Consider the following 26980-nt stretch of genomic DNA (forward strand, 5'->3'; position numbering starts at 1 on the left):
TTTATGGGGTGGTCTGAAAACCACTGCCTATACGGTTTAAAATATTATGTGGAACAATAGTTAATTAAAAACGATTTAATTTAATTTAACAATTTAATTAACTATGTAACTTTTACTTAAAGTACATTTTAAATTGAGTACTTATTTTAGCAAAGTAAAGGTACTTTTACTTAATTACAATTTTTCAGTACTTTTTCCACCTCTGGTGGGTATTAAAGTCTAGTTTCAAAAATGTTCACAAGTGTAAACACTTGTGCTGTAGGTAAAAAAAAAAATAAATTGGGAATCAATGGTATCCTTGCTTGGCTCATCTAGTGGTGTTAATTCTCCAAAGATTATAAAAGCAAGTTCATTTTGAATAGGTTCACTGTTCTGCTCACAGTAACGATACCTTAACCCTCCTATTATGTTCATTTATCAGGAACAGCAATGGTATTCCCAAGTCAGTTTAGCCTGCTGCATGTTTAATTATCCAAAAGATGTCTGAAAAAATCCTAACAAGCAGTGTGAATATTGTATTACTAATTACATTGCTAATTATTATCAATATATTCAATATTTAGTGCAGTGGTGCTCCTTACCTATAAATGGTAATAGTTCAATTAGGATAATTCACTCGTTTTACATGAAAAAAAAAATCATGTTCAAACTTTTCTTAATGTTTCGCTACTTTATTACTTTTGAAAGACCAACATATAAAACAGTGTTTTTTATTTAGTTTTTGTAGGGGGTGGTTGCAAATATGAGATAACCCATTTTCATATTACGGTATATGTTGATTACACTGATTAAGGCAAGCAGAAGACGTTTCATACTGAAAAAAAATACTTTTAACTATTTTTCCTAGATCTTCAAACTTTTAAGAGGAGTCAATTTGACCCAATACATAACAGGAGGGTTAAACATGGCACTATGGTGACTTTACACATAGTAAACACATGTAACTGCTAACTGCAACCAGCTGCTGCTGGCTCTCTGGCTATACAGATGGATTATGTTGACACATGGAAAAAAATAGACTAATTTTAAAGATCAATCTTTTAAAAGTTGATATCGGATCATTTAAACAAAGAAAAAAAAAATAATCCACCGCTATTTTTGATATCAGTATTAGAAGGGCAAAATCTTCCCTTCCCTAGATCCCTACTACTGTTTTTTTTTTTGCCGTACCAACTGATCAAACACTGAAAGCTGAAAGTTATTGCAGAATTCTGGAACATAACAGTGACGCAAATCAATTCCACCATTTGGAAAAACACAGCAGCAAACGTAACAGATACTGTGTATGTCCAAATGTTTGTTGACAACTCTTTCTAAAGAGTACCCTGTTGAAACAGATGTGCCAATGCACATGCACAGAGGCAAAATACTGCCAATAGAATAGGACTCCAGAAAAACAAAAAAAATTAGATTAGAACAAAATCTGGTACAAAATAGACATTTTTCTTTTTTTCAAATGACAAATATTGCAGTGTGTGCTCATATCTCATTTATATTTACTTAAATATAGTCACCTTGACATCTGTGCTGCAATTAATAAGTGACACCATGGAATAAACACAGCATCCAGTCTCGGACACAGCATAAAAATTGTATGTCAGATTTATCTATGAAACCAAAAGCCTAAAAAAAAAAATATTAAAACACAAAACAAAAACAATGTGTAAACGATTTGTCTTAAGTAATTGTTCTAAATTAACACAAGCAATGCAGACCACTATAATCAGGTCTTTAATCAAATATAATCACTATAATCAAATCGGATATGTATGTATTAGGTTCAAAGGATTGCGTGTTAAAAACAAATGGGGGAAAAGACTGACATTGCTATCAGCTCACATCCATAAATGGGAAAAAGTGATGAACACTAAGCTAATTCTGGAATTCTGGGGTATCTTTAGCTTATCCTCAGCTACACTACACTCACTCAAGGGGCTGCAATAGTTCAGGAATCTGAACTCTGGAAAGCAGAACCACCATAATAGAGCCTCTAGAGAACTTGTTTGGGGCATCCAAACTGTGCAGAGCCATAGTCCTCGGGTGCAAGATCTACATGTGGTTTATGCTTGATGAGCAAACAAAAAATAATAATTAAAGAAAAAAAGTACATGATTAATACAAAGAAAATAAAACAATACAACCAACAACAATAACACCCAAAATACGTTTTGAACACTGAAGCTTGGTCCCCTAAAATCAAAAATCACATTCGGAGTTGGAGTGATGGCTGAAACAATGAGACAACATGTCTCAGAAACAAAAGAATGACACGTGGGTCACAAGTGTTGAGATACTGGTGTGGTACAGGCTGCCCCCTGGTGGTAAGAGACATAACTGCCTCTTTGCAATTTAGGAAAGCCCAAAATAATAACTCATGGATGCACAGAAAATATTTTTTTTATTTTTGGGCTGATTATCAAATACTAAAGACGGTTTTCACGTCTTTTCAAAATGTCTTTTTAAAGAAAACTTTTTGCAATTCTCATATTAATCATTTTGGTTGCCAAATTTTACAATACTAAAAAAAAAGTGTGGACAAAAATAATAATAAACAAGATACTGTCACAAAACTTAAAACAAATCCTAAAACACAGCACAACATTTGTAAAAATTAACAGGCCAAGAAACGGTAAAAAAAAAAATACATTAAAAATACAAACAAATAAAATCCCCTTTGCAGATTTCACTATCACCAAACTTTCCTTTTTAAAATTATTTCTTCTCTCTTGTAATTAAAGCAAGATGTACAATAAAGATGAACCCAAAACGTAAGTAAAAGCTTACAAGGCTATGTACAGACTGCCCCCTAGTGGCACAAGAGAAATAAGTCAATGCCTATTGTCTTAAAATGTGGTATAAAATAAAAATAACTTTTTAAAAACTCAAGAATGAAGCTGACTCTATATTAAAAAGTTAATAAGGGTGTATGAATGACTGATTTTTTGGGAGTCATAAAAAAAGCAGAAAACAGTCCAACAAACTGGTATTAAAAAAAAGAAAAGAAAAAAAAACATCTAAAAACACAAATGAAAGCCCCTCTGAGAATTTCAACATTACAGGATTTCTTCTCTCTTGTAGTTAAAGCAGAACCAATAATATAATAATAATGACTTGTGTGAAATATAAAGGAAAGCTGACACAAGGCTCTGTACGAGACGTCGTCAGTGTTGCGCAGAGGCGTTCAGGAGCAAAGCCCTGCCACTATGCTCTCTTCACAGGGCACACAAAGCTCCATGTCTGCAGGGAAAAACAAAACACACACTGTTACAGGAGATGGCCACTGTTCAAGTACAGCCCCAGCCCTGCTGATGAAACGACTGATATAAACCCGGACAGTGTGTAACCAAGACACCTGTGAACATGCTGTCCTATTCATTCTGAAAAAGATCTCAGTACTGAAATATGAAACGTCATAGTGGCTATGTGCAGCCAATGAGAGGTCTCAAAACATACAATCTAATAGTCCAATGATCAGTTTCTTGTTACACTGTACTGTATGAACTGTAGTGCTAGGCCTGTCACAATAATTACATTATCGACATATTGAACAATTTATGAATATAATACTAATCGCTTTTCTGCTTAATTGCCCATTAACATGAATGAGTCTGTGTGTTGACTTTGTTTATTAAAACAACAGTTTAATTTGTTTTATTATTTTGTAACAATATTTAAAAAGTTACTGTTGTCTAATATTTGTAATAATTAAAAGCTTAAAATCAAAAATATGAACTGTAAGCAGCATACAATATGAACTGAAAGAAGCAACTGATATGAACTGTAAGCAGATGCTATAAACTGCAAGCAACTGTTACAAAGTTTAAGCATGCTATATACTGTATGCAACTTCTATAAACTGTAAGCAACTTACTATTAACTAGTGCTGGGCGATTATGGCCAAAAAAAAAAATTCCTTCACAAAAAATAAGATTTTCGAATATAATTAATTACCACAACTAAAAATCAAACTACAGATAAAGAAATGGTTTAGTACTAGGTTTACCAAATACATTTTTTTTTACCAAATAAATCGTGAAAATCGCCAGGTCCAAGCCCAGGCCCATCCTCACCTCTCCTCGTCCATGTTCTCTTCCTCCTCTTCTTCAAAGCTTCCCTCCTCCAGATCCAGATCCAACTCTGTGCCAATGCTAAAGTTCTGTGGAGCCATGAACAGGCTAGATACAAAAGCAAAAAAATCATTGCACAACTGATACAATGTGTGAGAAATATTAGAAAATGTTCAGCTTACACCACAAAGAGAGTTCTGAACTTTACCTAACAGAGCGGCACGTAAAGAAAACGATCCTCTTCAGTCTCTTGTTGTAGAAGAAATAATTGAAGGACCACAGGTTGCCCTCTTCTCCATACGGATCTGAAGCAAGGTCTGGATTATAACTGAAGAAAAGACAATTCAACAAGTATCATATTGTTAAGCGTCCGTTAATACCCTGTGACACATAAGTGATGAGTACTGTTGTCATCACTTATGTGGACAGGTGGGTTCCACTGCAGAATAGGCAGAACACATACAGTGCATTGAAAACATATTTGTCCCTTACATATTTTTTTTGCAATTTTTTTTTACATACTTACATTTTTTTTGATTATCGAACAAACTTTAATATTAATATTATAACCTGAATAAAGACCCTTTATTTATTAAAGGGAAAAAAATCCAAAACAACCTGGCCCTATGTGATAAAATAATGGTGTGTCCCGTTAAATCTGGTATAAAATTAACACACATTTTTCAAAAAAGAATCTCATGATGAAATTCAAACATGGTGGTCTTAGTGTGATGGTTTGGGTCTGCTTTGCTGTTTTAGGACCTGGAGTACTTGCTGTCACTTATGGAACCATTCATTCTGCTCTCTACCAGAAAATCCTGAATGAGAATGCCTGTCTGTCTATTTGTGACCTCAAGCTCAGGCGTACTTGGGTTCTGCAGCAGGACAATGATCCAAAGCACACCAGCAGGTCTGCCTCCGAATGGCTTAAAAGAACAAACTTCAAGTGTTGGAGTCTGCTGAGATGCTGTGGCTCCCTCCAATGTGGCTGAATTAAAACAATTCTGTAAAGATGAGAGGGCCAAAATTCCTTCATAGTGATGTGACTCTTTGATAGTAGTTTCAGTCAAAGCGTGGCACAACTAAGTTATTAGGTTTAGAGGGCAAACACTTTCACATAGGGCCTGCTTGGTTTGAATACATTTTTTTCCCTTAATAAATTAAATTAAATTATCAGGGTTTTATATTTACTTTTAATATTAAAATGTGTTTGTTAATCTAAAAATGTAAGTATGATTGAAAAAACAAAACTAACGTAATCTTTGGAAAATCACCAGCATAATCAGTTGTAGCCATAGTGCACACCAAGGGGAGTCAGCTTTCAGCACAACTCTGCTTTTTTTATTCCTCTGTTGTTTGTTGGGTAACAATAGTCTACCTCCACTTTTGATAACTGGTCGAAAAGCCTAAACCCTCTAAAAAAATTATTTACACAGAGAGAATCACTACTTAGTTTCTTACCATACTGAAAATTCAGATTTGTAACCATATTGAGTTGCTCCTCACTGATCAGTGGAAACCACTTTATGCAAGATAAGAGAATGTGCAGAATTGTTGTGCATGTATAGTGTTTTTACCTGTAAATGTCACATTCAGCCAGGCTAATCTCACTGTCGATGGCCTCCCAGAGCTGAGGCTGCAGATGACTGTACACCTCTCCAGCAGCAGCAGACAAACTACTGTTCACTGCATTAAATACCTGAAAAAATACACAAGAACACCAAGAAACAGATTATAGCTTTACGATGTATAGAGTAACATTTATAAATATGTTTTTTTTTGTCTTCTTAATGTTATTAAATATTACACTTTGACTCTTCAGGAAATTAAAGTGTTTCTTGGTTGAACAAAAGCTATGCTATCGTTAAAGCTCAAGACACTTCATTAATGAGCAGGAGAAAGCTATTTTACACTATTTCAATATCAGCTAATGATTTTTTTATTTTAATCTGCTGATTTCTCAATAAATAGATTGATGTATTTGCTGTTAAACATTGACACTAGTAACAAAGTGGTGATAATAACTATCAATTTTTATAACACAATATACCACTAAAACCCTATCATACAGTGTACTGTTGTTAACATAGCAAGCACAATATAGAACATCATCCCTACCCAGTTAACACTGGGCTCTCTGCTGAAGTCGTGGCCTTTGGTGCGGCTGAAGTCGTAATCCGGCCTAAAGGACTCGTTAAGAGTGGCAATCAAGTAGAACAGCGTCTTCCTGCTGCACTTATCAGAGAGCGGACCCTCTCCTTCATCACCACTCTGACTGTGGCTCAGCCTGAAGGGAAACAGAAGCAAAAGAATACAATAAATTACAACAGAATATATAAATACATCAATATTTCCTGTTGTTTAAAGGCATGATTTAACTTTTAAAGCTTTTGCCCCAAACTAGTCATGCTCCTACTTGTTAGGGCTGACTCCAGCGGTCTGTGGAGGGGACAAGGCCTCGAGCACATGAGGCAAACCCTCCTGACAGAACTGCTTAAACATCTGCTTGTCTTCGCCGGCCATTTTGCAGGAGTAGCTTTCAATCCTAGAAATGACAAAAGACAAAAAAAAAGAAAAAAGAAAGAGATAGAGAGAGAGAAAATCAGGCTGATTTCCCAGGAGTTTCTGCACACTCGTATTAACTCAGGAAGGGCTTCTTAATAAGATGGGGGGGCCTAGTTTTCCAAAGCATCTCAGAACGTTTTGCACACCTGCACTTAAGTGCGGTTGAATCAGAACCAGAACCAGGAACCTGACCAAAACCAACCAAGCAAAAATGCTCCAACATTACACACTTATTAACTGACCTGGACCAGAGCAAAACAGCTAGGCTACTATAGGTGTAAAAATTCCCTTTAGTGATATACTTGCTAGAGCATTAAAAAAATGTTGTTTCAATAAAGTCCTTTAAGGAAATGTAGCCCTGCTAAGTAGAATTTCTGTTAGCAAAGTAAATAAGATACAGTAAATGCTAGAAGCATCTATTTTAATGTAATGCAACTAAAATCCAAATTGTATACCTTCAAATACGTGGGTTTGGTATTTTCACACACTATATGGTTTTTTTTACTTTATGGGTCAAAAAAAATCTCTATTCCTGTTTAATTAGACTTCACTTACAGTACCTGACAAAAGTTATGACACACCTTCTTATTCAATGTTTTCTTTTTCCCTCATTGCAAATGAAAACTTAAGTCATTCAGACTATGAATGATCACATATATAATCATGTAGTAAACTAAAAGTGTTAAACAAACCAAAATACTCTACTGTGAAGCATTTAGGTGCTCTTATCTGGGGAACTGTTAACTTGTGGTTTCTGAAGCTGGAAAAACTGATGAACTTATCCTGTGTAACAGAGGAAACCATTGGTCTCCCTTTCCTGTTAAATGGTTATGTCTCAACTAATAATTAATTGGCACAAGTTAAGACATTATTAAACATTACTCAAATACATTTTAATGCTTTATGCTGGATGATCACAAGCCATCAAACCAAGCTGAACTGCTTGAATTTTTGCACAAGGAGTGGCATAAAGTTATCCAAAAGCAGTGTGTAAGACTGGTGGAGGAGAACATGACAAGATGCATGAAAACTGCAATTAAAAACCAGGGTTACTCCACCAAATATTGATTTCTTAAAACCTTATGAATATGAACTTGTTTTCTTTGCATTATTTGAGGTCTGAAAGTTCTGCATCTTTTTTGTTATTTTAGCCATTTCTCATTTTCTGCAAATAAATGCTCTAAATGACAATATTTTATTCAGAATTTAAAAGAATTTTCTTCTGTAGTTTATAGAATAAAACAACCATGTTCATTTTACTCAAACATATACCTATAAATAGCAAAATCAGAGAAACTGATTCAGAAACTGAAGTGGTCTCTCAATTTTTTCCAGAGATATGTGTGTAATAATTAACAATGGCTTAACTAGTGTCAATTTATAAGTAGTTAAGACATTCAGTCATATATACAGTTAATTACGGTACCCTTAATTGTTGTAAAGTTTGCATGACTTTATTCTTATTTAACAATTGCAGACACTTTAAAAGGTAAATGAAAACCAAGGTAAACAACTCGAACAATATAGCCTACTGATCTTTTCTCAAACTGGTGTTTCTCAGCTCTTAAACTTAAAGTGGTCATTTTTAGGTTAAATTGTAGTACACCTCTAAACAGTCTGTGTAAAAGTCTGTGTAAACAACTTGTTATCTGCAGAAACCGCCGACCCGATACCCTCGTCTGCCCCTAGTTATCTTCTCAAGTCAGGCTTTACTGAGTTTGGGTCGGTAACTAAACACCAGACGTGACAGAACAAGTTAAACCACACATTTTTAGGGGAACTTACCGTCCTATTATCTTGCAGTCTCCTGTTTCTATGGTCAGCAGTGTGTTTATGGCCTCAAAACTCGAGTTTTCTAAGAGTTTCATGATGAAAATCCTGAAAATCCCTCTGTAAAACTCTCACTGAGACCCGAGACCCACTCTAACTAGCGTTAGCTAACCTAGCAGTTAGCCAACTCTAAAATAAACAAATAAGATAGCTTAGCTTAGCCTAGCTAAGTAAAAAGAGTCGCTAGCTAATCTCACACAAAACCTCAGAATTACGACAAAAGACGTGTATCTTTAGTCTCTCTGCGCTTTCTACAGGCAGTAACTGAACACTGAAATATGTCCTTAAACTTCAGAAAATGTTAACGTTATTAGCTAACGCTAGCTAGCTAAAAACACCGCAGTTCCAGGGTTAGCTAAGCTAAGCTAGCTCTCAGCAGCAGCGCTAACGCTGTAAACCATCAGGCCTGAGGAGACAAAACAACAACAGAGTAACTAGTCACAGTCTCTAATAACTCTATTTACTCCAGAGCTCTCCAGAAACAAGCTTCAGACCCTCTGATTTAGTTTAGGACCGCGATAAAAGTCTTAGTCTCGGGCTTATCGCTCTTCTGTGTTTAATAAATATCTCCTCCTTCTTACTGTGAAATTTCCAGCACCTTCCATTAAACAGGCTAAAATTACCAGCTAAATGATACATCCCAGCTGCTGAATCAGCGCTCAGGCAGAAGCAGAAGGCTTATACAAGCCTCTTCTCTGCTGTTCCGCTGCTTTAATGAAGAAATTCTGTATATATTGATCTTTTTCTGGGTCACAACATTAACTAGCTACGCAGCTAAGCTGCCTCTGTGCTGCCGCTGTTCTCTCAGTGTGGCGGAGATCCGGACTGAGAGCTCAGCGGCTCCTGCAGGTCTGGAGCGCAACAGCAGCAGCAGTGGGTGGTTGCCATGGTGTTGCTAGGTTGTTGCTAAAGTGTTGCTGTGGTACCCATGGTGGCTTCTATTATGTTGCTAGGTGGTTGCTAAGATGTTGTTTTGGAGTCAGTGGTAGTTGCAATGTATTGCAAACCACCGTCAAACCAAGCTAAACTGCTTGATTTTTTGCACCAGAAGAGGCATAAAGTTATCCAAAAGCAGTGTGTAAGACTGGTGGAGAACACGCAAAGATGCATAAAAACTGTGATTAAAAAACAAGGGTTATTCCACCAAATATTGATTTCTGAACTCTTAAAACTTTATGAATATTAACTTGTTTTCTTTGCATCATTTGAGGTCTGAAATATCCACATCTTTTTTGTTATTTCAGCCATTTCTCATTTTCTGCAAATAAATTATCTAAACAATATTTTTATTTGGAATTCGGGAGAAGAGCTGTATACATTCATTAATAATTATAGGTTTTTATTTTAATTTTTAAGATTATAATTTAATACAGGCCATTTACTGAAAAATACTGATACAGTTCACCTCACATTTTTTTATTTATTTTTTTATTCTGAGCTGAGCATGTGGTCAGCTAAAATCAGAAAGTTTAGTGCCCCTTTAAAGAATGTGATGAGTTCTATAAGCATCCTGAATTTTGTGTTTATGTTTTTAAATTGTGTCTAAATTTCTAGGCTTTTTTTAATGCTTTCCAAAATAGGGCAATTTTGGAAACAAACTAGGTTTGTATTGAAGCCTCGTGTCAGAATACTATTGGACAGATCCAAAAGATGTATCCACCAATCCCAATCATGATGCAGAATGTGACTGTGATAGTCAGTAAATCAATATCATCAGCTTCATTTGCTAAGGTGACATTTTTGTAGTGTATCCGATTTATGAATCTGACAATCTGGACTGTATTACCTAGACTACCACGCCTCCTCAGCTCACAGTCACACCCTTTTTCGACTAATAACTGCTATATCCTACAATTATCGTCACTTGAATTCTCATTATCTGCACGTGTGCCTAATCATCTTTGTGTATTTAAACCCAGCAGAGATCCTGCACGCTTGTAGATTGCTTAAACTGGCTACTACACCACCTAGATTTAATTAAGCAAATTAACTGGGGTTGCTGCAGTTGGTCAGTTCTATGTGAACAGAATGTGTTAAAAGAATGAGATGACTACCTGAATATTTTGAATATAGACCAGATTATTTTATCAATTTTTATTTTTTCCCTGACAGCAGGGACATATTCCAAGAAGACAATGCCAGGATTCATCGGTCTAGAATTGTGAAAGAGTGGTTCAGGGAACATGGGCTCATTTTCACACATGAAGATTCACTGTTCATGAAGGTCCAGACCTTAACCCCAATGACAATCTTTGAGATAATCAATGCTGCAAGATTTTGGGGAAAATTTTATGCAACACTGGATTGAAATAAATCTTGACATTGCAGCATCTTATCGAAACACATGCCAGAATCAAAGCTAAAGGTGGTCCAAAAAAAATTAGTGTGGGAGACCTTTTTTGACCAGGCAGTGTGTATAAAAGATCAAATGGGGTAAAGCAGAAAAAAAGACAACTCAGATGTTTAAAATGATAGAACGCAAGTGAATGAGTATTTAATCCATCATGGTTCAAAATACACTGAAACAGTCCCTGAGAACAACCCTTTCACAATATATGGTTACATTAGTCAGGAGACTAAAGGGGGCATAGAGTTAAACAGAAATACTTGGACAGGAAATACAGAGAATGCAAATGGTCCCAAATAAACAGTTTTATATAGAGCAAAATTCATGTGAGGGCATTTCAGAACTGACCAGTGCCCAAAAAATCCATTCTGAAAAAAATCTGTTCCAATACATTTTTTCAGCCATACATCATTCCATCATGAAACTGTTTCAGGTGCATAAACTAAACAGATTAAACATGACATTAAAATCTCTCATTAAACAAAAGGGAAAAAAACTCTTCATGCACTTAAGACTTAAGAACATTTATCAGACTCAGAAAATGTCAAAACAGAAAAAAACAGAAAATGTGCACAAATAGAGCACTGAACAAAACATCAGGTGCCTTCCTAGCTGTCCAAGTCTTTCGCTCCAAGCTCTCCAAAAGCATACACAGTATACAAATAATTACTTTCTGCATCAATACATGATTAACATCTTTATGCTATTCAACTAAGTACAATCCTGTTCCTGAGGATGGTTTCCTTTAACAGCTTGATCAACAATTTCTTATAAAATGTTTATCCTGATATTTCCAATGTGATCAAAGCTATTAACAGTGAACATATATGACATAGGCAGAAATATAACATTTAAATAGAAAAAGAAACTTAAACCAGCAAATAAAAAGAAAACTAAACAGGACAATGATTTCAGGTTTAAAATAAAACTCTTTAAAAGCAATAAGAATAATGCAGCGCTAAATTAAAATCATGAAAATATAGGCTCAAAAGAATTTAAAAGTTCAGTCCATATTCTAATCCAAGGTGGCAGTGACTTTGGGTTGGGGCACAAGGGCACACAGGGCTCAGGAGTAATTAACTGAAAAAGGTGAAGTCCTGAGCTCAAAAGTCTAGCTGTCAATCATTTCTGAGAGCTCCAGCAGGAGATCATCTTCACCCATCCCTGGGTCCAACTGCATCTCATCCTCCAGTTTATCATCAGTGAACTCGTCCAGAAGGTCCTCGAAGTCGTCCACTGATGAGTTCGCTGCTGGAGTAGCGGCAGTGCGTGCAGACACCACACTTGAACGACGAGCCCTGGAGGCAGGTGTTCTGATGACGGGGCTGAAAGAGAGAATCAAAAGAAGAAGTGGTAAGTAATTGGGTCCTTAACATAAGCCTTAGCCTTATTTATCTGATATTATCAAGAGTTTACATGCCTAGTCTACCTAATCCAGGAGTTCTTAACCTGGGGGTCATGAGAGTGACTCTTAATAAATAGTGTTTACTCACAAAATGTGTAAAAAAAGTCTTCGATGGCTTCGATACCCAGCCATCATATTAAGCAAGCCAGAAACCTAATCAGTTACTGTGTTCCTCTAACCAACTTACACTAAATTATCAAAAGTACATGGACATTAAAACAGTTTATCCTGCTTTTGTTAGTCTTTACTGTCTAGGGGGGACTTTCTATTAGATTCTGGAGCATTTTTGTGAGGGTCTGACTGTATTCACAGCATGCTTACTTTGTCTCTAAGTTTCACTTTTCCTAAAAAAAAAATCACTTTTTAGTATACACAGTTCTTTAATATACGTGTCTTGAAATTTTACCTTTGAGGAACAGAAACGGGTCCAGTCCCTGAGAATGCGGTTTTCTTGGGAATACTGGGCTCTTCTGTAACAAACGATATTTCTTGGGTACTAGATCCAACTTCCGAACTGCAGACTGGAGCAGACAACTAAAAAAGAAAGAACAAAAAAAACAAACGTTAACAACACAGTGTTACATGAAGACAGCTCCTGTGTTTTTAGTGTTCTGATTCTTTTGAGAAAAAATACATTTTTAAGAATAAAAAATATACAAATGCAAATTGTCATTTTTCAGAGCAGAGAAAGAAACCCTTTTTTATATTTTATTTCTAATTTGATCATATTCTCTCCACTAATTTGAAGGCCCATTACCCAACCCACTCTTATTAGGACCCCCTCTGTCACTTGTATGCATCACATGCATCCCTCGATACGTGAAGCCAGACTCTGCCTCTTTTCCAACTGCCACTGATTCAGCTGCCACTGATCCCCAGCTACAAATATGTGATTAACACCTCACCTCTTTACGCTTGCAGGGTGGTTCAGTTTCAGATGAAACTGCTGGTTCAGTTTCAGATACCAGAACAGCGTTGAGAGGTTTTACTGCAGCGACTGCAGATCCATGGCTCCCTGCTGCCTTCCTCTTCTGGCCTAGTTTCACCTGAGTAGTTGGCTTCATCACAGAGGGTTTTACATTCAGCTTGGGCCTCACTGAAAATCAGAAAAAAACATGCATTCAAAATGTGTGCTTATACTGCTCTTATACTGTGCTTAAACTGCTAAATTATATGTATACACACAACTATTATATTATATATATATAGTTTTAAAATACAACATTTTTAAAAACCTTAAAGAGAAAATGTAAGAGAATTCGGACTCGGTACCGGCCGAGGGGACATCCCTGAAAATGACCCTTAGCGTTTCGCAGTAATTCTCAAACTGCCACTATGACCACGATAGGGATTTCTAAAAATTATAGCAATATTATTATTTATGATACATAATGACGCACCCGGGTTTAAGAACCCACTAACCCCTTATCATTCCCATAACTAAAAATGGACCTCACCCTTAGTTTCAACAGTTTTGCATGGAGAGGTTTTGGGAGCTTCTTGGGTCTTCTCGGTCTGTGGCTCCTGTAAGTGGATGTCTGGAGAAGTTGCCACTTCTGACATTTGCACAGGAGGATCTTCAGCAGGTGAAAGCCTCAGTTTCTTAGGACTTGGGGCTGGAGAGCTCTTCTTGGCTTGCTGCTCTGCAGGGGTCTTCTGTGGTAATACTCTGGGGACAGACGTGGCGGTCTGAGATTTAAGGCCGAGACGCTGCTGTATAGGGAGCTTAGCTGGGTTTGAGGGCTCTTGGGACGGTGGGGATGCGGGAGGTCCAGTTATCCGTGGCCTGACTGTAGCTGGAGGCTTCTCCTCAGAAGGTGTCAGGGTTGGCTTTTGGTCAGGCTGCTCGAGCTTGTTGGCCTGCATCTCCTGCTGTTTGCGGAGTTTTTTCTCTCGCATGATCTCTTCAAAGCTCTTTACTGTAACAGACTGGCTGGAGGAGTCAGGCTTTCCACTCGCTGCAACAGACTGCATAAAAAAGATACATTATTTAGAAATGCTTTACATTTACAAGATTTTTTTTTTTTTGTTTAAATAAGATTTTTTAAAAAGCAAAATTAATTCTTGCCTCTGCGACACGATCCGTTTTCGCCTCAGAATCTGGTTGTTTCTTCAGTGAAGAATTGGTAGCTGGAGTAGCTGCTTTACAAACAAAGTTTCATAACATTAGAACGAGCTTCTGATAATAAAAAAAAAGAAAGAAAAGATGGAACTGTTTTCTCTGATACTAAACACAACTAAAAGTACCACAGCCTTCACAGGCTGCTTTCCAACTGCAGAGATAAGCGGTTCTAAATAGTAGTGTAGCGATGTAAAATTGTTTTACAATGTGCATCACTAAAACAGACAACTCCACATTCTGCATTCTGTTACAACGAAGTAGTATGCAGTTGCATTGTTTAAACACCAGAGGGCAGAACTGCACTAGTACTAGCAAGAGAACCAATGGGCGTGAGCAAAAGAAAAGAGGACATGTCAATTATTTTACACTATAGGCCATCACATAACCGCATTTTGAGCCAATCAACAGCCAGATTTAACTGTATATTATATTATTTTTTGTTGCAGCCTTCCAGAAGGTTTTTGTTGTGGGTCTGTTGTTTCTCTTGGTTCGTGGGAGCTGGGGCTGAGCCCAGGGAGCTGTGTTTAATTTGTGTCGTCGGGAGTCCGACAAGAGGTTGGCTGGCGCACAGGGCGAGTTTTAACGTCAGCCATCCAGCCTTTAAAAGCCAAAAGGAGCGATAGATTTTGTTTTTTGGAAGCAGTAGTTGGTTTAAACTTAAAACAGTACTTATAATACTTTATATTAAAAAGTACTTTACACAAAAATTTGAATTTCAATCTAATCATTAATGCAGAATCATCAACTGAATCGAATCATGAGTAGAGTGCATCATTACACCCCTAGTTCTGAGCATTAAGGGTGACTGCTCCAGTGGGTTTCCACACAGCTTGGTATGTAATGCTGGGTCTGTTTTGCTGCTGTATTTAAAATTGCATTTAAAAAAAAACACCACAGACACACAGACACAGCAAGCAAAGAGATCCGACACAGCAAAATACATTGAAGAAAAAAACAAGTGCTAGTTTTCCATTTAATCACGACAAACAATTCATACATACCTGTGTTCTTGCCGACACGAAGAATCCGCCTCTTAAGAGCCACATCGCTTGAACTTGAGGTGTTGTCACTGGTGGTCTCCTGGACCTGGGCCTGCATCCTTGCAGCTTTTTCCCTGCGGATCTCTTCGAGGGTCTTCACTCGGACTTCTTCGGCTGGAGCAGCTACTTTACCTGCACCAGCCTGTGCAGAGACTTCACCTTTCTCAGAGCTGGAACCTTCCTCCTTAGGTCCTGTTGTCTTCTCCTCTTTCAGCTTCTTCTTCTCATGCAGGATCTCCGAGAAGGTCTTCACCTGTGATCCACTCACAGGCCTGTTCGATTTCTGGGCAGAGGTTAATGTCTTTATTGGCAGCTCTGAGACAAGCCGTACACCTTTGCGTTGGGTCTGAGACTTGGCAGCTTTCTCTTGCCGGATCTCTTCGAGAGTTTTGATACGGATCTCCTCGGATGGCTTCGGTTCGATTTTGGGTGACTTGGGTGCAGCGAGGTCAGGGGTTGTTCCAAGTCTTTCATGCACCGGTCTCACAGCTAATGAAATTGAAATTAAAGGGTTTTAAGTGAAACATGTATTTATTGTGCCTTTGGTTACAATGGCTGTGTTTGTATCTGAAGATAAAATATTCAAGACAAGAAAAGTTCAACAACAATAATAATAAATGATATAAATAAATATGATAATATAATGACTGACCTTGAGGAGGTAGATCTGTGTCCTGAGGCGAATCTACAAATCCACCAAGGCGCTTAGCAAGGCTGACCTTCAGCTGAGGTTCCACAGGGATGTCTAATGAGAAAAATACAATTAAATGTCAATGATTGTTCTAAAGAATCAGTTTAGAATGTCTCCTCACTGAATCATAATCATAAAAAACTAAATCACTCAACTAAGTTGAGAAAATCTCAGACAGAAATCGTGTACTTTAACAGGTGCTAGTGTGAATGCTGTGTCATGCCATACAACAGCATACTGTGTTTACTCCTTTTCAAAGAGCAATGAATGCCAAGAAACACTGGAACATGAAACATTTCTCACAAATGAAACATTTCTAAATATCCTAAATAAATTATGCATCCATTAAATTAAATCACTGTTTTCAAACAAAGTCAACACAGTTTATATTCAGATTAACTGGTTCTCCTTGACAAGTTAAAATGATCAAGGAAGTGTTCATATGCTGCAAGATAAATCGATAATGTAATTAACATGATAGGGCCAACATAGGTTAATTAATAGTAAAATTTACCTTCTTTGTGAATTCTTTTTCCAAGTCTGTCAGTAATTTTTCTTTTTCCAGGATCTTCAAAAGCAGGAAACTCTGAAGAAAGAAATAAATGCAATTAAACGCATAAAATAGCCATGACAATATATTTTTATTTGGAATTTGGGATAAATGTTGTATAAAGTTTATAGAATAACACAACAATGTTCATTTTACTCAAACATATATCTATAAATGAGAAAACTGATTTAGAAAATGAAGTGGTCTATTATAAAAGCTGTAAATATTAAAAGACTAAATTAAACATGCATTTTATTGCGTACCAGTCTTAGTAGTGACAGCAGCTTGTAATCTGAGAAATCGAATATTTTCCTTTTCTGTGCCAGCTCCGTTACTACTGGGATAGCCTGAAAAAAAAGAAGGAATAATTCTTTAAGAACATGAATAAGAAGTACATCCATTAAGTATTATATTAATGAACTGGACACTATTAAGCCAGGTGTACACTGTGTGCAATTGTAGACCATTTTTAAAGCTCACATTGGTGATATCATGCTACAATTGGCTGCCACATAAAGTACACTTCAAGTGGAGATGTGATGCCTGACTAACTGCCCAAATGAGCTTCATACATCAAGTTCTGGTGTGTGCTGCAATTTTGTACAAGTAGCCATATTCTGCATGCTAAAATGACTACTATGGTACAGATCTCAAAAATATGTTGAATGCAGTGCAAGTTACAACCAAGGAACAAGATTTTTAAAACCACAGTGTATACCTGGATTTAAATAAACAAGATAAAAAAAACAATAATGCATACCTGATTTCTTTAGATTAGCTTTCAAAGCTTTCCTTAATCTGATCTCCTCCAAAGTTCGGATGCCAAAGTTGAGAGAATCATCTGAGCAAAAGAAACAATGAATTTAGTGAAGAGTAAGGTTTAAGTTGAGCAGGACAATGACGATGATATGATGATAAATGTTCTTACTACATGATAATGTTCTTATCTACAATGCTTTTTTTTAAGCATACTGAGGATATCATTGAATGTTTAAAGAACACTGACCCAACTGTGCTTATCATTTTAAAGGGATGCAGCAAAAAATGATTAAAAGGAATTACTGTCCTATGCATGAAAATACTTATATTTTAACCACATCGGCCATCTTTAGGTTTCAGTCTATAGTGAAAAACACTTAACAAAAGAAAGACTCCTACCTTTACTAGGACTCATACGTTTTTGAGGAGAAACGCTGGAAACTTCATCTCCCTCTTCAGAGATCTGATCTACAAACAGCAAGTAAGCACATTAGAAACTGAACTTTGTATGAAAATTATGTAAATGCCAAAGTGCACTTAAACTTTACTGTTTTTTAAAAATCATAGGTTACCATCTTCGTCATCTTCATCATCCACAGGATTAATAACCACTGGTGGATGTGTAGGGCTGGGAACGCTCTCCTGAGTCTCAGATTTGATGACCCCTCTTAGCTGGGGGTTGGTGGCGTTGGAGGCGGGGACTGGAAGTGATGGAGCGCGGTCCTCCAGTGGAGGCTCGTCCTCGATTTCTTTTTTCATGGCTTGCCCTGAAAAATTGCATTACTCTGTACTGATTAGAGGTGTAAAAATGTGTCAAAGTATAGCAACAATGTGTGTTGCATCACAGTATCAATTTGCTGATAGAACCACCTTTTATTTATTCATTGATTTTTACAAAATCTTCAAATCCTACTGTTCTGTTCTGTTTCCAAAGGCAGTTACTTTTTTATTTTAAACCTGTGTTTTACCTATAATAGCTTTTGAATTTGATAAATAACTGTAAAAGGACAAATAATTAAACAAACAGTGCCTCTACATAGATATTAAAATATAGCATTCAAAAGATTATATATAATTGCTTTTCATTTAAAAAGTAAGGCATAAATGTGAATAGCCTTTAGCTTCATGCTTCATTTTGTGCAAAATGTTAATGTCTCATCCCTAATCTTTACAGTACGTACCTTTGTCTGGGGGGACGTACATCCCATCAATCATGCGTGACTTCTCATGATGGAAAGCACAGTGTGGTTTTTGGCAGCCACCTGGTTGGGTCTCCCAGTAGCAAGCTATTTCTTTACGATTTTTCTGTGTGAAGAGCAAAGGGTATAAACAGACAATATGAAAATCAAAATGATGCTCAAAATGCTCAATTTCAATTTGGGGGAGAAAGTATTCCACTATAGCTGGAGTGCTAGTTACTCACTTTTATTTCCATGTGGCGAAACTTGCAAACGTTGCGAAAACAACGATTCTCCTGCCAAAGGCTGCACATAATCTCACTACCCATGGCAGCCTCGCAGTGCCGGAATGGGCAGCTATCACCCTATCAAAAAAATAAATAAAAAACAAGAACAATAAGGTCAGATAACTGTCTGCACTCTGCCCAAATATATTTCATACATTCATTTTTTGAAACCTTAAATATATGTTTTTTTTTTTACAACATGTAATGATAAAAGGTTTAAATTGGTATTTTAATCATATAATTCAATATTATTGAATAACTAGACATCTAAAATAAAATAAAACTAAACACATCTGCACATGTTTTTTTGCAAGTAAATGGTTTTGTTTCCAGATAATAGCTGAATGACACTCAAAAGAGTACAGTTTGGGCTTTTTTTTTTTTTACATTACTAATAAATTACTAATCTCTTTACTGCTATATGTTGAAAGTTTTTAATAAAATCTCTTAAGTAGATAAAAACGTTTATGGGTGATATTTTCCACCTAAAAGTCTGAACCTAGGTGCGAAATAAGGTTAATGTGTTTCGTTTTTTTCGGCGGTTCAGTTGCCTTTCCAGGTGTTCTGAATTATAGCCTCTAAATTCTAAATTATAGAATTTGAGTCCCCTTTGTGAGAACACAGCAGTTCTATTAAAGTACAGTAACAGATCCCTTTTCAAATTCCCTTTTATTTCTGTATAAATAAGTGTTCATCAACAATTACAGTACATACAGCAATCCAAGGTACTGTGTGATGTGTCTGCATCCCAAGGGAAGTAAGATTTAGCATAACTGATGTTTTCATACTACACTGCAAATTAACCAGAACGGTGCGTAATCTGACCAAATCTGCTATTTTGGTTGACACAAAACTGAATATATACTATATTAAAGAACATTTATATATTTTTTTCCTAAAAATTGATTACTACCTTGGAGCAGGTCGAATAGTAGAAGAAGTAGCAGTCATCTCCTTTGTTGTTCATACTCATCAGCGCCAGGGAATATCGCAGCTCAGGAACTCTTCAGTGCTGCGACAGGGCCGTCTGAAGTCTCCCTATTCAGAGAATAACAAGACTATTCATGGTTCTGTTCAGTTTATGTCTGCTTATGCAGAATGACATATCAAAAGTTACACTAATAAATCACAGTAGGCTGTATCAACACTTAAATTAATCAACTTATCACACAATATCTGAATGCACCCTCAACATTTAACTTATCCAGGAGGTCTGGTAATGTCAACTTTATTCATTTTATCTGAATTTGTTTTGAAATAAGGGGAAGAGATACGCCTGTCAAGGGTAAGCTTGTTTTCAACTTCTTGTACAACATACAGACTAGTACACGGCCATTTTTTCTGACCTTCATGAAGCCCATTTTGTTTTTCTTAGCAAGAAGAGCACATTAACAGTGTATTTCTATTTATTGTCCATACAAAAATAGAATTATCATGACAAGCCAATATCACAACAATCCTTGCTAGGTAGTCTCTTTTAAATGTAAAGGAAATACTTCAATTTAAAACTGTGAAAGAAACCTCTGAAATGCTTTGGGGAACCTTCAAGAAAGCCTAAGGTGCTTCACTGAGCATTTTTTTCTTAAAGGTTCTGTCAAGCATATTAAGGGGTTCCTCCACAGTTTCTTCTTGAAGAACCCTTAAAAGTTCCCATAGAAATGCATATTTTTAACATTGTGGGTCCAATCACCTGCCGTGGACACGTCGTTTCCAGGTGCACTTCTTCAGGGCTGGCTCCAAGCTGTTTGGATCCTGAAGGAACACTTGACCGATGAGTAAAGATTGAACAGGGCGAGAGACAGGCTACTTGTGGCCTAGGTTTCCTTCTGTAAGAGACCTGCTCTCCATAGACTGCTTTGTAAAAAGTGATCAGTGGTGAAAAGGTGAAAAGTCCATTTTGTGATTGTGTTTTTTTTTTTTTTTTTTTTTTCTTTTTTTTCCTCAATAAAGACTTCTGAAAGCGGAGAATGGGTTTGAGGGCACAAATATCTTCAAGCTAGATGTCGAGAGCCAAGGAGAATGGGAACAAAAATCTTGAAGGTGAGTGGGGAGGGGGCAGAAATCCTCTATCTTCAAACACAGGGTGATAATTTGGTGTGTGAGAAAGTGAGAAAATTTAACTGAGGTAGAATTTGAAATTGTGGCAAAATTCGGGATGACAAAAAAACGCCCAATGTTGGGGGGAAAAAATGTGGATGTGATATTTAAAAAAAGGGCAATCTTCAGGGGAAGCCTTTAGGCAAAGTCAGCCTGTATCCAAATCCAGCTACTTCCGGATTGAACAACTTCTTCATGAACAACCTACATTTAAAAAGAAGAAGAAAAACACTTCCCACAGGCTGGTGAAAGTGGGTATGACTGAGAAATGCACAAAAACATTAAAATGTCAAACATTTGCTATGAGGACACAAAAAATGCACATGATAAATAAACTAACCTATCATTTGGTGGGGACAAAGGTTTATAGGGTTTCAGAATTTCAGCTTTTCATAACACAGGGTCAAAAGTCACAGGACAGTGTTTTATAATATAATTATAATATACAAAATTATATAAACGGGTATCCTGAAACTTTTTCACCTTGTCGATCAATTTTTGGTTAGATTTGCAAATAGCAATCAATGTTTTTTTTTATGTGCAAAGCACACTGCACAAATAAGGAATATCCACAAATTGTAATCAGATAAAATGCTTTAAAAATTAACAAAATGTGAAACAATTGCACCCCAATCACCTACGACTAACAACCCTAACAATTTGCCCCAACAACAATGTAGAGATTTGTCAGCTGGCCTGCTCCCACTTTGATTAACTACACTGTTTAAAGAAATTAAGGGAACACTTAAATCACAAAGTGAAAACTGTTACCGATATAAATTGTGCCATTCGTTAAGGAACAAATGACACTCATACACTACTCAGTAAAGTGTAATGGGTTCACTATTCTAATCTCGTTCATATCTGCACATGTGCTCAGTGTCAAATATGGTGTTCTTTGGCGAATGCCAATCGAGCTGTATGGTGCTAGGCACGCATTGGGCTCTCATGGACCCAGTTTCTGACATTTTGATCAGAACCATGCACACCAGCAACCCACTGGAGGTCACTTTGTAGTGCTCTGCCAGTGCTCCTTCATGCTCTTAAAAGCAGATACTGGTCCAGCTCTCCTCGTGTAACTGCATGTCTATTTGTATCTTCCTTCTTGCTCTTGGGAATGTGCTGGAAGACACAGCAAACCTCTTTGCGACAGACAGCAGGTTTGAATGTAACATCCTGCAAGAGCTGGACTAACTACCTATGCAAACTGAAAGTGGTGCAGGTAATGACTCATGCTACCAGTACTGACATACTAGAAAAGAGCAAGACTAGAAAATTATCAATCAGGAAGGATTCAGATTAGACAGTATTTTTTGGGGGCTCTTTTGCTGCTGTTGTCTCCCCGCTGCACATTTCAGCAAATTAATTTGTACTAAAGCAGGTGAACATTGATGATTGGTTACATTTCCTAACTGTGGTACTGTCATATTGTGATATTTAAGTGTTCCCATAACGTTTTTGAGCAGTGTACTACAGCAAGTTATCAAAGTGATGTTCTTTAGTAAATAATATACACACGTATGGTTTAACAAAACAGAGATAAAACTAAGTTACAAGAGAATGAACAAAACAAAATGATCAGGAAAGCGTTTTTTACCAACCAGGATTACAGGGCGAATGCGAAATTCAACTTCACGGTTTCTACTGGAAAACAAAGCGGTTTAGATGTTACATAGTTAGCTAGTTAACCTTTCTGAGTTCTACAATAATAACTATAATTTACTAAGCTAACAACATTAATAACGTTACAATTCAACACACATGTATCAGCATTTACAGTAACTAGTTTACTAGGCAGATAAACAGCTAAGCTAACTTAGCTAAACTGTACTTTCAGCGCTTTATGTAACGTTAAGACTGGGGCCTGTGGTGTTTAGCTCTGTAAGCTAACCTTGCTAACTCTAACAAAGCTAAGCTAACTTAGCTAACGCTAACAACGTAACAGAAGTCGCTTAGTTAACTTAGCTAAATTAGTTGTCTACCGTCCACACTCAGCATTTACTATATAAACCGAGCCGTCTGCGGAAAAATACCCGATATTTTTCTGCAGTTTTACCAAATGTTCTTAGTATCAGCAGATAGCAGTAACTGTTATAGCTAAGTTAACAGCTAAGCTAGTTAACTCAACACCAGCAGAAAACCGCGAGCTCGCCTGTTCGTATTTAATGTATATATTCAGCTTTCAGATATACACGATATAAATAAAGAGTTAAAAATTACCCGTTTTAAGGTTTTGACTGTTAAAAACTTGATTTGTTCCTAAGTCCCCCGGTCGACGGTTCTCCCAGCCAGCTTCACTAAACGGACAAAATGGCGACTGCGCCTTCGCGCTGATAGCCCCGCCCCCGCCGGTGACGTTCCTCTGACAGCAAAGAACTTTGAATAAACGTTCATGTTTCGGCTGGATTATTTTTTTATATTTTAACCCTCTATGGCAGGGGTTTACAAACTATTTTTGTTGGGGGCCAGAAGGAGAAATATATTTGAAGTTACGGGCCACACTCTGTAATAAAACAAATAATGAAATATACCACTTTAAATAATACTTTTTTTCCTGATTATTTCATTTACACACCATTTTACTTGACTTACTATCTTTATCTTTGACAGTGTTGTGTAAACTAAGATTTTTCAAATTGATGTTTAATTTCATGATGTCTCTTAATATTAAACTCCTTAATTACGGCAACTTTTAGACTCTTTGGCCCGATTTTCTGCGCTAGAAATGCGCACCCTCTCCGCTTTTAGACTCTTTGCTCCGTTTTTGTGCCCTAGAAATGCGCATTCCTCCACTTTTAGACTATTTTGCCCTGTTTTTCTGCGCTAGAAATGCGCACCCTCTCCGCTTTTAGACTCTTTGACCCGTTTTTCATCGCTAGAAATGCGCATTCCTCCACTTTTAGACTATTTTGCCCCGTTTTTCTGCGCTAGAAATGCGCACTCTCTCCGCTTTTAGACTCTTTGGCCCATTTCTGACACCTAGCGTTCAAGCTTTGAATCTCACATTATAAAAACCTGCTTAACAGCGGGCAAACTTTCATTCTATTTCTGAAATACCTCGCGGGCCGCTCCAAAAAAGGAAACAGGCCGCAAATGGCCCGCAGGCCGTAGTTTGGACACCCCTGCTCTATGGCATGAATTATATTATATTTTTGGAGTAAAATAATAACCACTGCTGCTTTATTTGCATTATTCCCATGACAAATCTGTATATTGTTGCTCTGAGGTTACAGTTTTAGTAAAAAATGTAAATAAATAGTGACATATACTTTTTATTGTAGGTATTTATAAACAATCATTTTATTGATAGTTTTTTACATAAACATGTAAAAAAAAGTATTTGGTCTGTTTGAACTACAGCAGGTCACTCCATCACTCTCATCATTGCCTGCATTAGCCAATATAAAATACAGACAGAAAAACAGTGAACAATGAAAACCTCCCTGACTGATGCTGCTTTCAAGTGGTGTCAAAAATATTGTATTTACGAGATGAGAGCACATGAACGCCACGACACCGGCGGCTCCTAAATTCCTACTTAAGGGTTTGCAGGTGGTAATTACGACTTGACATGTGTTTGAGCGTTTTTGTTCGAGTGAAAATGGATTTACAAATTAGCTGTGCGTGTTCGTGAATCATGACACGGTAATGTTTAAAAATCATGTTTTACTTGTTATTTATTGCTTTTTGCATTAGTAAAACATGTTATATTTGTTTGTTAAGAGCAATGTATTAGAAAACAGTTGTGGACTTTTTGAAGTGTACGTATATATTTACAACCATCAGGTTTTGTGTTTGTAAAACACACTGTGTGTGTTAGATAGTCGAGTTTTGTATTTGTAAAACGTGTCGTGTGTTTGCAAGTAGTATCATATTTACAGAATACGTTTTCTTTATTTGCGTAGTTTTGGCACTAATTTAGCTCTATAATTGATAGTTTTGGTCTATTATTATAAAAAAAAATAGGAGGTTTATTTTGCCCTACTCCAAAAGAATGAAGAGAATAAGACACACATTATTTAAGCGATGTTTTAATTAGACTCTTACGTTTTTTCACCTAATTCTAGTGATTTTATACATTGGCTTATAACAATCTGCGAGTGTTCTACAATACGAACTGTTTGCATCATTTTATTTAATTTATTTATCAATTTAAATAAAGTTACTGTAATCTATTGACCTTTTGTTACTGACACACCCTCAACTGGGAAACTCTGAGTTTTATCTAAAAATAAGAGTTTGTGGTGGCGTCCATGTGCTCTCATCTGGTAAATTCAATATTTACCATACATCAGTTTAAGCCACGAGTTTCACATTAGGGGGCGTGTCAGTAACAAGCATGGATCCTGCTCCTACAGTAATATATACAGTACATATATCATGTTTTATCACTTTAACCTTATAAGTAGAAATTTCTGAGGAGGACTTTGAGGCAGCATAACTTCTACCAGTATATTGTATATTGTTATATTCACGGCCTCGCTTAACTTGTTTGCGAAGGCCACTGCAGAGCCATTGAGGGTGTGTCCGTCACAGTTCTGTTAACCAATCAAAGGACATACGTTTGCATATTAAATATTCATGAGTCGAAGTACTATCGTTCTTCCCCGCCCAATCCTCCACCAAACTAAAACAGGAGGAACCCAAATAAGAGTGTTTTCTTTGTTGAAAGGCTTGGGATCTTGGAAATCTGATTATTTATTGTCCTCTATATTTATTGCACAGATTTATGATCTACAGAGACCTTTGAAATTAGCAGTATTAATCTTCAAAGCCTCGCTCAATTGTACCTTGATCATACTGCACACTTACTGACTGTGTTTACAGAGCTGTAAAGAACTGCTATTCAAACTGTTAACTCTTTAAACTCTGTACATGGGCCAACCCTTTAGTTCTTCACCTTAATTATTATAATTTTCTGTTTCAGACTGAGCCTATGATAGAACCCTGTGGGTCTCAGCAAGTTATGTTGATAAGAATGTATAGTAGTTGTGCTGTTTTATTTAATACAGATAAAGATTAAAAAGATGTTACAGAGGGTTCAAAAGTTGAAATATACAGACCAAATCAGTTTCCCTGATTTTGCTATTTATAGGTATATATTTGAGTAAAATGAACACTGTTGATTTATTTTATAAACTACAGACAACATTTCTCCCAAATACCAAATAAAAATATTCTCATTTAAAACATTTATTTGCAGAAAATGAGAAATGGCTGAAACAACAAAAAAGCTTTTAGACCTCAAATAATGCAACAAAAAAAAAAGTTCATATTATAAAGTTTTAAGTATAAGTATAAAGTTCAGAAATCAGTATTTGGTGGTATAAACCCTGGTTTTTAATCACAGTTTTTAATGCATCTTGGCATATTCTCCTCCATCAGTCTAACACACTGCTTTTGGAAACCTTTATGCCAAACAGTTCAGCTTGGATTGATGGCCTGTGATCATCCATCTTCCTCTTGATTATATTCCAGAGGTTTTTAGATTGTAGCATCAAAGAAACTCATCATATAATATTTTGGATGAAATGAGTTGGGGAGTTGAAATAACTCTACCACTAGCTTTACCTTTGTAGAGTAAATTAAACACTGTCTGGAGTCATATACAGTTAGGCCAGTCACGATAACAACATTTTCAGGACGATATATTGTCCCAGAAATTATTGCGATAAACGATAATATTGTCATTTTAAAGCACCACTATAGAAAATGCTTTTTCCTGCCTCTGGCTAAAAAAGGAGCTTTAAGACAATGTGCCACACTAATAATATAATAGCACAATACTATTACACAATTTTACAGTTAAACTAACTTTATATTATTAAGAGCAGACATTGGGCTCCCAATATAAAAATATTTTAATATCTTAAATAACTACAACAAATAAAGTACACCCATAAATAAAAAAAAAGGCCAGAGCTCTTGCTATAAATGTATTTTTTAATGTAACTGTCAGACAAATTCTGAGCAAGAAACATCAGCATGTTTATCGTGTGGAGCTTAAGGCAGGATCTCTCTGCGGGAACTATTTTTATATTC

At 36.5% G+C, this 26980-nt stretch overlaps 2 protein-coding genes across 8 annotated transcripts; both read right to left on the minus strand.

The window, feature by feature from the left end:
- Window positions 1-1715: 1715 nt before the first annotated feature.
- On the minus strand, window positions 1716-9295 carry maf1a (MAF1 homolog, negative regulator of RNA polymerase III a). The gene is made up of 7 exons (XM_022682681.2): window positions 8418-9295; window positions 6484-6612; window positions 6186-6354; window positions 5645-5766; window positions 4276-4395; window positions 4071-4175; window positions 1716-3237 (listed from the first exon to the last, which is right to left on the minus strand). The coding sequence occupies exons 1-7, from the start codon at window positions 8498-8500 to the stop codon at window positions 3213-3215; spliced, it is 753 nt and encodes a 250-aa protein (XP_022538402.1). The 5' UTR covers window positions 8501-9295; the 3' UTR covers window positions 1716-3212.
- A 1629-nt stretch (window positions 9296-10924) lies between these two features.
- Window positions 10925-23286, minus strand: zc3h11a (zinc finger CCCH-type containing 11A). 7 transcript variants are annotated; one of them, XM_007228558.4, is made up of 18 exons: window positions 23159-23286; window positions 22540-22582; window positions 20532-20593; window positions 19755-19879; window positions 18800-18919; window positions 18558-18681; window positions 17949-18143; window positions 17776-17844; window positions 17378-17458; window positions 16881-16964; window positions 16582-16653; window positions 16029-16121; window positions 15338-15865; window positions 14283-14356; window positions 13672-14182; window positions 13120-13310; window positions 12621-12748; window positions 10925-12134 (listed from the first exon to the last, which is right to left on the minus strand). In XM_007228558.4, exons 4-18 carry the CDS (start codon window positions 19812-19814, stop codon window positions 11921-11923), a joined length of 2544 nt encoding a protein of 847 aa, XP_007228620.3. In that variant the 5' UTR covers window positions 19815-19879; window positions 20532-20593; window positions 22540-22582; window positions 23159-23286; the 3' UTR covers window positions 10925-11920. The 7 variants fall into 7 exon arrangements, with proteins under 7 accessions (XP_007228620.3, XP_015457637.3, XP_049327555.1 ...); XM_015602151.3 differs by having other exon boundaries at window positions 20532-20837; XM_049471598.1 differs by having other exon boundaries at window positions 22540-22579; window positions 23159-23256.
- Between the last annotated feature and the right edge of the window lie 3694 nt (window positions 23287-26980).

This window comes from Astyanax mexicanus, chromosome 24 (assembly GCF_023375975.1).
Source record: "Astyanax mexicanus isolate ESR-SI-001 chromosome 24, AstMex3_surface, whole genome shotgun sequence".
In the NCBI taxonomy this organism is placed as follows: Eukaryota; Metazoa; Chordata; class Actinopteri; order Characiformes; family Acestrorhamphidae; genus Astyanax; species Astyanax mexicanus.